The sequence below is a fragment of the Sminthopsis crassicaudata genome, chromosome 2, assembly GCF_048593235.1.
Source record: "Sminthopsis crassicaudata isolate SCR6 chromosome 2, ASM4859323v1, whole genome shotgun sequence".
In the NCBI taxonomy this organism is placed as follows: Eukaryota; Metazoa; Chordata; class Mammalia; order Dasyuromorphia; family Dasyuridae; genus Sminthopsis; species Sminthopsis crassicaudata.
Window position 1 is genome coordinate 395,736,961 of NC_133618.1, and position 12,270 is coordinate 395,749,230.

Below are 12,270 nucleotides of genomic sequence, written 5' to 3' on the forward strand. Positions count from 1 at the left end.
AGATATAAAGTATTCTAAAGTACAGAATTCATGAGAACAAAGACCCTCTTTGTATTTCCTAGAGATATTACAAGAAATTGCACATAATAGATGCTCAATAAATGCTTGTTAAATTAAATGACTTGAAGGATAAAAGGGAGAGAAAAGAGAAACAGAAACATTTTAGGGAATTTTAATCAAAATGCATTTCATTAATCAATTCAGCTAATGAAATTCAATTTAATTGAAGTAATGAAACTGGATACTGACTCATTGTTTTATTATCCTCTGTGTCTATACATACATATGTGTACATGCTTAGCATATAATACATATTAAATGCATGTATAAATCTCACTCACCAAACAAGTCGCTTCAACACCTCAAAAGTAAATTGTTAACCTAATACAAACCTACATCCTCAATTGTTTCCTTATTTTTTTTTAGTCCTTTGGTTTACCAAGATTCTCTCTGCAAACAATACTTGATTTTAGATATTTTTCCTAGAGTGGATTGCTGTGAGCAGATATCTAAAGGCATTCAATTCACTGGGTTTTCTGAATGAATGCTTTAAATTTTAGGAGAATTGAGGTTCTAGCTTAGAATCTGGAAACTCGGGCCCAGAAGTGACTTGCTCACGTGTTTCAGTACTAAAGCAGCCAGGAATGGGTACTCAGGTATGACTCCAAATCTTGTACTCTTTGCGCTATATCGCGATGCCTTCCCCCCCACCTTTTTTTTTTTTTTAATCAGAAATAACATATTTTTAAAAATATATTCTGTAACTTAGACAATTATTTGAAGATGAGTGTAATTTGATTGCAGGAGCAAAAAATTGGAAGCATGTCTAAGTGTAAAAAGGGGGTGTGTACAAAAAAAGTAAAATTTTGCCTCCAGTGTTGACGGGAGGGAGCGTGATCGACAGCGTGTTGTTCACACTACTACCGACTTACTCCAGCTGAGTCATTTCGGGTCAGGGGCATGCGTTTCCAGGACACAGAGAGGAAGTAACCGAGCGTATGGGTTCTCGGCTGGATTCCCCCCAGGTTCAGTCCGCTCTAGACGCTGGCAGCTAGGCACCGGCAGCATGCTCCAAAAAAGACGCCACGGTCCCTTTAAGAACCACACCACCCACCTTCTCCAAGATACCATGTTGCACCAGGAGTTCACGTGTTCCCTCCACCTAACTTGCTGCATCCCCCTTCTGAACCGGGCCCGGCCTGCCGAGGGAGGGGAGTGGAGAGAGCCGACGCTTGCCATTGGCTTTGTCCGCATGGCCCTCTCCCTCCTATTGGCCCAGGCCGGTGTTGCTCGGGCGCTGCCTCCCGCCCGCCTGCGCAGTCGGGCTAGGTTGTGTGCGGGGCTCTTAGGTTAGTTCCTGTTAGGCCCTGGCCGGGGGGTGTAGGTTGGAGCCTCTGGAGATGCCCGGTGGCTGGCGGGCCGGGGAGCAGTGAAGGGGGCGTGTAGGGGGGGGCGCGGCAGCGCGGAGGCCCGCGGACGGGTGGGGGTCGGGGAGGGAGGAGTGGTAGAGACCTCCCGCCCTGCACCATGCTCATAGAGGATGTGGATGCCCTCAAGTCGTGGCTGGCCAAGTTACTGGAGCCGATGTGAGTGTCCCCGGGCCGCCGGGGCCGGGGCCGGGACGGGCGCCGGAGGTCAGGGCCGCCGACGTGGGCGTTGGGGGCCAGTGGGGGAGGGGATGGGGGAGGGGGATATCCCGGCGGAAGGGGAGCCGGGGCTTGGCGAGATTCTGTTTTGTTTGTTTGGGGGGGAGGGGGAAGAGGATTCCCCCCCCCACTAGGGGAGGGAACAGCAAGGTGGAGGGGGGTAGGACTTGCCCCCGGCGAGGGGTGGGTGACTGGTGGTGGGGCAGAAGTGGGGGCGAGTAAGGGTCTAGTTCATGGGGGTGGGGGGTGGAGGGGAGCGGCGTGGATCTTCTAGGAGGAGGGATGAGGAAAATATTTTTGCTTTTGAGGGAAGGGAAGGGGCAGAAAGAGATGTCTGTAAATGGTCCTTTTCATTTCCAGGAGTTGTAGTGGAGACCTTTCTTGGGGAAGAACAGAGCAAGGCTAGAGAGATGTCTTTGCTCCGGGCTGGGGCCGGGGTGGGGGTGGGGGCGTCGGGGAGCGAAGTCAGGTCTGTTTTGTTTGTTTGGGGTGGGGTGAGATACTCCCCCCTTCTTCACCCCCTACCTCAAGGGGAAAGAGGAGGAACAGGGGTAAGGCTCTGACCTAGGGTGACGAGGACTTGAAGCTTTTTCATCACTTTTGGAATTTGGTCTTGTCCCAGAGAAAGAAGGATGATGAGAAAGTTGAGGGCTCTCGTTACCAACTTTTCGTTAGGTGTCGAAGGGTGGTTGGAGCAGTGCGGGTGACCCTGGATAAGTGAGGGTCGCTGAGGACGGTGGCCTGGAGCACCTGGGCCGAGGTGTGTATGTTCTCCTACTCCCGAGGAAGAGGGGGATATCATAAGCTAACTTGTTCCTGCTGTTTCTTGGGGAGGAGGTCCTTGTCCAATCCAGTGACATCTTCAGTTTTGGTCTCTAAAGGTGAAGAGTAGATCAGTAGCAAGTTTTGTTAAATATTTAGAAGATTGGACTTGGTGACTCCCTAGTGTAAATGGTATTAGGACATCTGAAAATCTTCTAAGAGAATGTGTTTGTAATGTCTTTTCTATGACCAAAAGTAGAAGTGGCCAAGGTAGTGAATATTCAAGTAGCAAAATTTGGAAGAGAGTAGGGAAAGGAGGAGACAGAACTTTACAGTGTATGTTCTGTCAGTTTATTTCTTATCTATGAATCATTGAGGGTGGTGAAGGGATATTGGTTTGTTTTGAGGTGCTGTACAGCATTTGTTAGAGAGTCCGATTTTTATTGCACAGTCTGGACAGTTATTAGAAGCAGCTGTAAGTTCCTATTTGCAACTTTTGGACAAATTTCCTTCACAAGCAGGTTTTTTTTAATCCTATATTGGCAGAAGAGATGGGATAATATTAGGCAAGATTTGTGTGATCAGTGTTTTCGGTTGAGTGTGTATGTTGGTTGAAAATAAATTTTTCTTCATGGTGACATGTGGTCCCAGACTTTCCCAGTCATTTGCCTTAAAAACAAAACAAAACATACAGCTCATCAACTTCATTCTTTCCACTAGATTGAAATATGTATTTTTTTTCCTTTATTAACCCCTTAACTTTTGGAAAACTTTTATTTTAAAATTTCTTAAATCTCTTAATAGTATTTTCCCCTGACCTTTCCAATATATATGATTTGAGTGATTAAAGGTCATAGAATCTTGCTTTAAATTTTCGTTAGTCAAAAATGAATTATTAGATAAAGATGATATTATTAGGTATAATTAATTGAATTCATTGTTTCAATTTACTTTTGAGTTGTGATAGCATGATATTTATGGAAAAGAGCCTTAGAGATCATAGAATCCCACATTTAGAGCTGGGAGGTATCTTAAAGAACCATCTAGTCTAATCCTCCCCCCTCATTTGACAGATGGGAAAACAGGCTGGCAAATATGTGATTTGCCATAGTTCACACTAGTACTGAGAGGCAGAGTTTGAACCCAGTTCCTTTGACTCCAAAGCCAGTGCTACTTGCTACTGTACTATACTACTTTTTAGCTTCTCCATTTTACAAATTAGGAAACTGAAGCTAGAGAAGTTGACTGCCTTGACCTACTCAGATCCTCAGGTAGTCAGTGGAGAGTAAGGATTTAAATCTAGGACCTTTCATTTAATGCTATCTTGACGCTGTATACACTACCTTTCAACTCAACATACACCATGCTTTTTCTTTTATATATACATAGAGGTTACTTTTTTTTTTCTTTATAACTTATCTAAAGTCAGTACTATATCTAACAATACAGGTGAATTTTGCTGAAATAAAATACATAGTACCAGGAATTGTATATGTAGGTGTAGCATGAAGTATGTAAGACATTTTAATTACTAGTGAGTTTCTGTGGAAAGATTAGGTTTATTTTAATAACCAGATGATTAAATAATCTTCTAAAATGGGTTATGGTTATAAATCTACTTTTTATGTCATTCAGAATTAAGAATTTTCTTTAGCTAAATTATCTTGGAATTCTCACATGACATTTCCAGACTAATTGTTAAACTTTCTGATAGATATTTATGATTGGTATATGGAATTTGGATAACTTATCTTGTGTTACATTTTCTCTTTATATAATTTGCAATAATGTTGCAGTGTATATGTGTGTATGTGTGTGTGTATGTGTATAATGTGTGTGTATGTGTGTATGTATGTGTGTGTATTAAACAAGAGATGCTTTTAAGCTACAGAATGATCTGTTGACAGTGGAAATTTCATAGACTCTGACATATATTACTCTGGGGGAAAGAAACTGGGGAAAAAGAAAACACGAGGAAATATCCTCTGGTTTTCAGGTAAAGTAGAGTTCTTATTTTTTGGTGTTCATAAAAACACTTAGTAAATAAGGTGAAAAAGAAACTAGATTTGAGCTAGGAAGTAGATTTTTATTTACTGGTTAATATATCTTACATAAACTTTTCAGTCTGTAAAATGTGTGTGTTCCTATTTATCACAAAGGATCACAACAGCATAGAGCTAATTAATATATTTTGGAACTGAAAGATACATTTGAATTAATTTTACCACCTCATTTTACAAATGAGAAAATAAGGCAATAGGAAATAAAAATTCAGACTTGGCCTGGATGGAGTTTAAGCTTCTTGAGGGCACAGATTATTTTATTTTTCTTTACATCTCTATTGCTTGGCACATGATAGGTAATTAATACTTCTTGGTTGATTAGTTATTCAGTTTTACGCTGCTAATTATACTGGCAGAACTGGATCCAATCCCTAGTCTCCTAAGTAATACATTAGTATCTTTTCCATGATATCATACTATATCTGTTGGATATTTAGATATAAATAACTTTTATTGCTTGTTTTATAATCCATGGAATACTCACAGTGACATACTACATGACAGCCTAATGTATAGGGACTGTGATGTCATTTATTTAGATTTTGAAGGGATCCCCAAAAGCCATCTGATCGAAGATCACATTCTAGATGATGAAACTAAGGTTCAGATAGGTAAAGAAATTTGCTTCTGATCACAAAAGTATTAAATAGCAGAGCCAGTATTTGAACCCAATTTCTTTGAATTTAGTCAACTTTTCACTACACCATGCTGCTGCTTCTATATAACACCTGTTTGAGCTCTTATGAATAAAAAATAATAAGTGAATGTAAGGCATTTTTCCTGGAAAAAGTTTCTTCAAGTTCTAGTATATATTTTGCAAATCTGTAATTGTATCTGAATTGAGAGGGAGAGAGTATTTGGTTATGTGTGTTGTATTCATAGGTTTCTCAAGAGAGTTGGAGAGTTCCAAATCTTTTAACTTCACTCCATGATGTTGGAGAAGTCATTTTAAGTTTTTACCTTTAGTGTCTCATCTGTAAAATAGGGTTTATGATGCCACCAACCTTTTGTCAACCTCATAAGAATATCATGGATATTAATGGGGTGTTTGTAAAAATTCTTTGCTTCAAAAGAATGACTATAAATAAAAGGTTGTACTATTCTTGATCTTGAAGTCACTTTTCAAGTTTATGAAAACAGATTTGACTGTTCTTTATGTCTAAGCATCCTGACTGTTGGTAATTTTAAACTGTAAAAGATCTAACACTGGGCCTTAGGTCTTGCTGACTGAGGTAGTTTTGAGGATCACAATTTCTTTTCTACTGTTGGTTGAGGAGACCTTTTTATTTGATTCAAAGGCAATTTCTCTTGCTGGCAATTTCTCTTTTGCTGATTTGTAAACTTACTGATTTCTAGCCCTTAGCTCGAGGCACTATGGGTCTCTGACCTTTTTTGATTTCTTTATGGTTTAGAGATTTAGTGAAATTGATCTTTGATTACTTTTCAAGTGTTGTTCTGCTCAGGATACATATGTTTCTTGTTGCCCAGTTTTAGTACCTACTTCCCCTCACTCCCAAACCCAACCCTGATCTCACATACTCCAAACCATAAGTAAATTTATTAGAGTATATTCACAAGGAAGGAGAGTAATAGACAGAATCAAGACCAGGATTATAAGTATTCTTAAATTTATATAAAAAGCCTAGTCTGATTGATACTCACGCAAGCAGATTATTCCATTTATGTAGTTCCTGGGTTCTAACTGACTTCATTATTACAAAAATGATATTGGCAACTCGCAAGTTAAACTACCACCTGCTAATTTGGTACTTGCCTTGACATGGGTATTTGGGATTCATTTGCCTGTCTGTAGTCTAGTTTTAACTCTTAACCAGTTAGAAAGACTCTTAACTTTTAGTAGGCTTTTGGTGAGCCACCCACATTTATATTTTGTTGTTTAGTCATTTCAGTTGTGTCCAACACTTTGGACTATTTGAGGGTTTTGTTGGAGTGTTTTGCCATTGTCTTCTCCAACTCATTTTACAGATGAGGAAACTGAGGCAAACAGGATTAGTTACTTGCCCAGGGTCTAACAGCTTTTAAAATGTCTGAATCTTCTTGATTCAAGACTTGACTCAAGTCTTCTTAACTCCAGGTCCAATATTCTATTCACTTCACTGCCCAGCTGCCCCAATTTTATATTACCTTTTCCTCATAAAATTTATTACAATGAAGTCCTTCATGTATCTTCCAAAGAAAGAATAACTCAACCTGATACCCACTTAACCTTCAACCCCTAAAGCTCAAGGCTCAGGAAAACACTATCACTTTCATTATATAAATCACCAACTATCACACAGATATTACCTTGGCAAAAGAAGGAAAAAGATGTTACAGGCATAAAGTGAATCCCCAGTGACAAGTCCTTTATGTAGTAATGGCAGCTTTTAGATTGTGGATTGTGGATACTATGTCCTGCAAAGATAGGTTGAAAGAACAAGGGATGTTTATCCTAGAGAAGAGAAGATTCCAGGGATATTTCATAACTATCTTGAAGTATTTGAAGAGCCCTTTTCAAAAAAAGGGATTAGTTTTATTCTTTTTGGCTTTAAAGGTATAACTAATTGTAATGGATATTTTATATGTGGGGGGTGTACCTCAGGCCTCCCCTGATCTCTTTCTTCCAGCTTTATCACTTATAACTCCCATTAATTCAGCTATCATGAAGATGATTCCCAAATCTATATGCAGCCCTCATCTCTTTCCTGAACTGCAACCTAATATCTCTAGTTGTCTTTAGACATCTCAACTTGGATATCCCATAAGCATCTCAAATTGAACATGTCCATAGTAGAAAATACTATCTTTCCTTCTAAAACTGCTCTTTCTTCTGGCTTTATTAATTTTCTTAAAGGGACCACCATTTTCCCCATTTACCTGGACTTGAAACCTCTGAGTTATTGACTCTTTACTTTTTCTCTTGCTTCCATCCCCATATCCTAGTCAGCTGCCCTGTCTTGTTCATTCTACCTCCACAACATGCATCATAGTTGTCTTCCTCTTTCCATTTATACCACAACCATCTTAATTTAGGCCTTCATCACCTTTACTATTGCAGTATCTTCCTAACTGATATTGCTGTATTTAATTTCTCTCCAGCTTATCCTTGATATAGCTATGCAATTGATGTTCTTTATATCTGATAATGCCCCTTGATTGCTTATGAAGTTTCTTTGGCTCCTTATTGCCTCTGGGATAAAATACAAATTGCTCTGTTTGGCATTCAGAGCCATTCACAAACTAGCTCTTTCCAGGCTGATTACACATCACTGAATCACACTTAGTCCAGCCAAACTGTCTGACTTTCCATTTTCTTTCTCGGTTCCTTTAACTAGACTGTCTTCCATATCCTAAATGCTCTCCCTACTTATCTCTGCCTCCTGAAACCTCCTTAATACTTTTCAAGACTCAGAAATGCCACTTCTAAGAATCCTTTCTCAATTCTTTGAGTTGATGGCTACCTCTCACCCTGGAATGTATTTTCTTATTTTGTACATATTTTTACATTGACTTATATATGTCTATATTGACTGTACACATTCTTTCCCTCTGGTAGATTATAAGCTCCTTGAGAGCAGGGACGATTTTCCTTTTCTTGCCAGACTCATAGTAGAGCCAGTAGTTTATAAATGCTTGTTTAATTCATTTAAATCAGTTTGAAGTTGTTCCACATGAGCAAAAATTCCCCCAAAGTTGCAACTCTATTAAAATGGCTACTTTGTGCAATAATAAATTCTTTTATTGATCATTTCTGAGTATTGATGATTGGATTTTTTTTTTTAGCTGCCTTTCAACTGAGATATTTGGTAGCTTTTTGTACCTATTTTTGTGTCCTGCTAGTTATATCAGTATCTTGTTCACTGTATTTGGAAAACTGATGGTATTCCTATCTTTCAATATCATAGAACATTGGATTTGAATCAAAAAGACTTATGTTTAAATATCTACCGTTCTGTTTACTGATCAGGCGATCCTGAGCCAGTCATTTCCTCTTCTTTCAATCTTAGTTTTTCTAGCCATAAATCCAGGGGCCAGATTAGAAAATCTCTTTGAGTTCCTTCCAATCTTTTGATCCTGTGTAAGATACACACAGATACTAAGGTCATGTGTTGGATTTCATTTATGACTTTGTATTTAGCAGTTACTGGTCTGCTAAATTTCACCTTAATCTGGAGGTTTTATATTTTTTCATAGAAAGAGCTGAAGGAATCCTTAGAGCAGAGAATCTTGCCCGTTTTTGTGTCACAGACCCTTTTGGCAGTCTGATAAAACCGTTTATATACTCTTCTCACAATAATATTTTTTTGAATGCTTAAAATAAAATGCATAGAATTACAAAGGAGACTAATTATATTGAAATTCAGTTATCCAAGAAAAATTTTTTAAGGTCGTGGATATCGGGTTAAAAACCCCACCACTTCCTGATCTGGGCTTACTTCTGTAGATGAGGAAACTGAGGTCCTGAGAAGTAGTTTGTCTTTGGTCATGTAGGTAATGATTTGTGCTGATTTCTGACTCCTTAATATAGTATTCTTAAGGGATTTAATAGATATGATTTTACATCAAAGATAGTTACATGACTAATCATCCTATGGAATTCTGCAATAGATCAAGTATCTGTGGTAACGGGTAGAAAGATTCCTAAACCAATGCAGATGACAAATCATCTTTACCTTAGTAAGATTGAGTTGCTTAAGGGTCAAACTGGTTCAACCACTAAGTGTTAGAGATGGTATTTAAATCCTAGTCTTCCTGATTCAAAGGCCAACATTCTGTCCCCCTTATGCCATGCCATCTCTCTAAGATTTGCCCACATGAAAAGAAAAAAATAATTACTTAGTAAATGTTTAACTGTGAATTCTTTGAAGGTATTACTGTTCATGAGAGATATGCCATAGCCCCTTAGATTATAAATTCCACAAAACCAAAGATTATGTATTTTATTTTATTTCCAGTTTCTGCTTTGTGTTTTGTTTATAATAGGTGAATAATAAACAGCTGTTGAATCAGGGGAATGCTAGTAATTTACTTAAGATAATTTAATGATCCTCAAAGAATGTTTAAGCACTGAGACTTACTGGAGGCTCTCCACTGTTTAATAAAATAGTATTACTTTTGGGGGGCAGCTAGGTGGCGCAGTGGATAGAGTACCAGCCTTGAATTCAGGAGGACCCGAGTTCAAATATGGTCTCAGACACTTAACACTTCCTAGCTGTGTGACCCTGGGCAAGTCACTTAATCCCAGCCTCAGGGGAAAAAAATAGTATTACTTTTGGCATGATATTGGTTTAATTTTTAGGTTAAAACAAAATAACTTAACAATCATGCCTCTGGAAACACACACACACACAGACAAAGACACTAAAGAAATACTTATTGATTGATGTGATAGCCAAAATCATTTAACTATCAGAAAGTTAGTATTTGTAATATCTTATTTGGTTAGCTGATATCTTACATCTTTTGGCGAACTATTATATTTATCATTCAATGGTGTTTGAGCTTCCCAAAGTGATTTAAACTAATGATTATATCTATTCTTAATTTCCTAGAGTAAATTTAGGTTTTCTGATGTTGTCTTCTTAAACATACTTTTGATGAAATAAATATCCCTAGTTTTAAGCTTAATATTTTATAGCCAGGCTCATCAGCCTCCTCACCCCTCCATTCTCACCCCCACCTTTTTAAAAATTTTAAATATACCAGCATAGTGGCTTACTGAATAGGTTAGTCTTTGAGTCAGGAAGGTCTGGCTTCAAGTCCTGCCTGTGACATAAAGGTTTGTGACCCTGGGCAAAGTAATTTAACCTCTTCTTAAGCTAGGTTATTCTCTAAGATTAGTATATATTACAAAAACAGTTGGTTCTGTGCATCATTGAAAGAATTTCCCACATCTGGAACTCCCCAAATTGATGAAATAAAAGATTTGGGCAAGAAATAAATATTAAATACTTATTTACAGAGCACTTTGCTAGTAGTATTTGGAGAAGATAAAAACTTTTTTGTTAGCAAAATCCTAGTTCTCAAGGAGCTTTCAATATTAAATAAATTTATCAGAAAGGTAGCGATAAAGTGCTTTGGGAGATGATAAATTTAAGTGTTGCAGAAAATTTATACTTCATGTAATTAGTTATTTTAGAAGTGATCTAACAATTTTATCCTATTATAAGATTGACTCCATTGGTTTTACTTGTTATTCCATTATGATTGGGCTAAATACAGCTCAGAGTGAGGACATTGTACCTCTCTCAGTATATGTTTGAGTGTCCCCTTTCAGAAATGAGGGTGATATACTAAGTTGAAACTTCAAGTCAGATAATTAATGGATGAATGCCAAATTCTTTAAAGATCAAAAAAAGTTGTAAAGAATCTTACCTTTATTCAAAAAATCAGTATCACATAGTGATTTTTTTTTTTTTTTCTCCCAGTAGAACTCTGGGACCAACAAGAGATGAGATTTACTGTTCTGACTTGGTAGTTGAGTGAATAGCAAGTCATGCAGTAGGCATTTAAAATTAGGAAGATTAAAAAAATAAGTAAATTGAATTATTTTAGTTTGAGAACCTTTTTTCTTTAGTTTCCCTATTGTAGAAACAAAAACTTATTTGAATTGATTTAATCTTTAAAATAATATTTACAAGGTGAAAAAGATGATTGTACTATAGTACAATTGCAAAACTTTTTGTACCAATTTCCCCCCTCCCTCCCCCCACCCCGTCCCCCAGATGGCAGGTAGACCAATACATGTTAAGTATGTTAAAGTATATGTTAACTATAATATATGTATACATATCCATACAGTTACTTTGCTGCGAAAGAAGAATCAGACTTTGAAATAATTGTATTATATTCTTCTAGAGATATTATTACCTGAGTTCAGTCCTGGCTCTGATATTTAATACCTGTGTGACCTTGAGCAAATCACTTAATCTCTGTAGTTCTCAGCTTTCTTAGCTATAACGTGAGGTGGTTGGAAATAGATATGTTCACCCAATAAATTTTATGATATTTCTGATTTGGACTTTTTAAATAAATGATTTAAGTTGATTATGCATTTGAAATGAAGTATAACTAAATTTGTAATTTGAGGCAGATATTTATTACCATTTATAATAAACATACTTATCCATTTTTACTAGAAAAGTTTGTACCTGAGGTACTTTTTAAAAAATCATTTCTTAAAGAGTTGTTCCTTTAAAAAATAAAAAAAGTTGTGTAATCATGGAAATAATATTTTTAAATCTGTTTTATCCAACTGCCATCTGAAACAGCCAGTACCTGAACTGAAGCAGAACTGAATTGTGCTTTTAAAAAAAAAAGTTTATTGATGAAAAAGAAAATCACTATCTCTTCCCCAATAGTAATCTTCCCTAAAAACAAAAACATACAAATAAAGGGGAAAAAAACCAAACCATTAAATTGACTGTGTCTCACAGTGCTCCTTATTCTATATCTGGTCTATCTTCCAGTATTGGTCACTGCATCCTGAATTTTGACTTCTTTCAGTGTTATTTCCCTTATCATCATTGTGATATTTATGTAAATTGTCCTTCTGGTTTTTTTTTTTTTGTTTTGTTTTGTTTTTTTTACAGTATTTCATATAATTCTTTCTAAGGTTCTCTGAATTCTTCCTGTTTTGTCATTTCTTGTGGTATAATAATATTCCATTAAATTTACACATTATTGTATAATACATATGTTATTGTACAATTAATTATACATATATATAATAACATTGTACAATCATATTGTATTTGTACATTATTGTACAATTTATTTATATAATTTTGTATTTATTG

The 12,270-nt window shown here is 36.9% G+C and overlaps 1 protein-coding gene across 2 annotated transcripts in view; it reads left to right on the forward strand.

Moving 5' to 3' along the window:
- Positions 1–1,444: 1,444 nt before the first annotated feature.
- Positions 1,445–12,270, forward strand: part of RBM27 (RNA binding motif protein 27) — a 68,897-nt gene continuing 58,071 nt past the window's right edge. For both annotated transcript variants that reach the window (XM_074291721.1, XM_074291722.1), the window contains exon 1: positions 1,445–1,586. In XM_074291721.1, the coding sequence (XP_074147822.1) occupies positions 1,528–1,586 (59 nt within the window). In that variant the 5' untranslated portion in view covers positions 1,445–1,527. The remainder of the gene's footprint in view (positions 1,587–12,270) is intronic.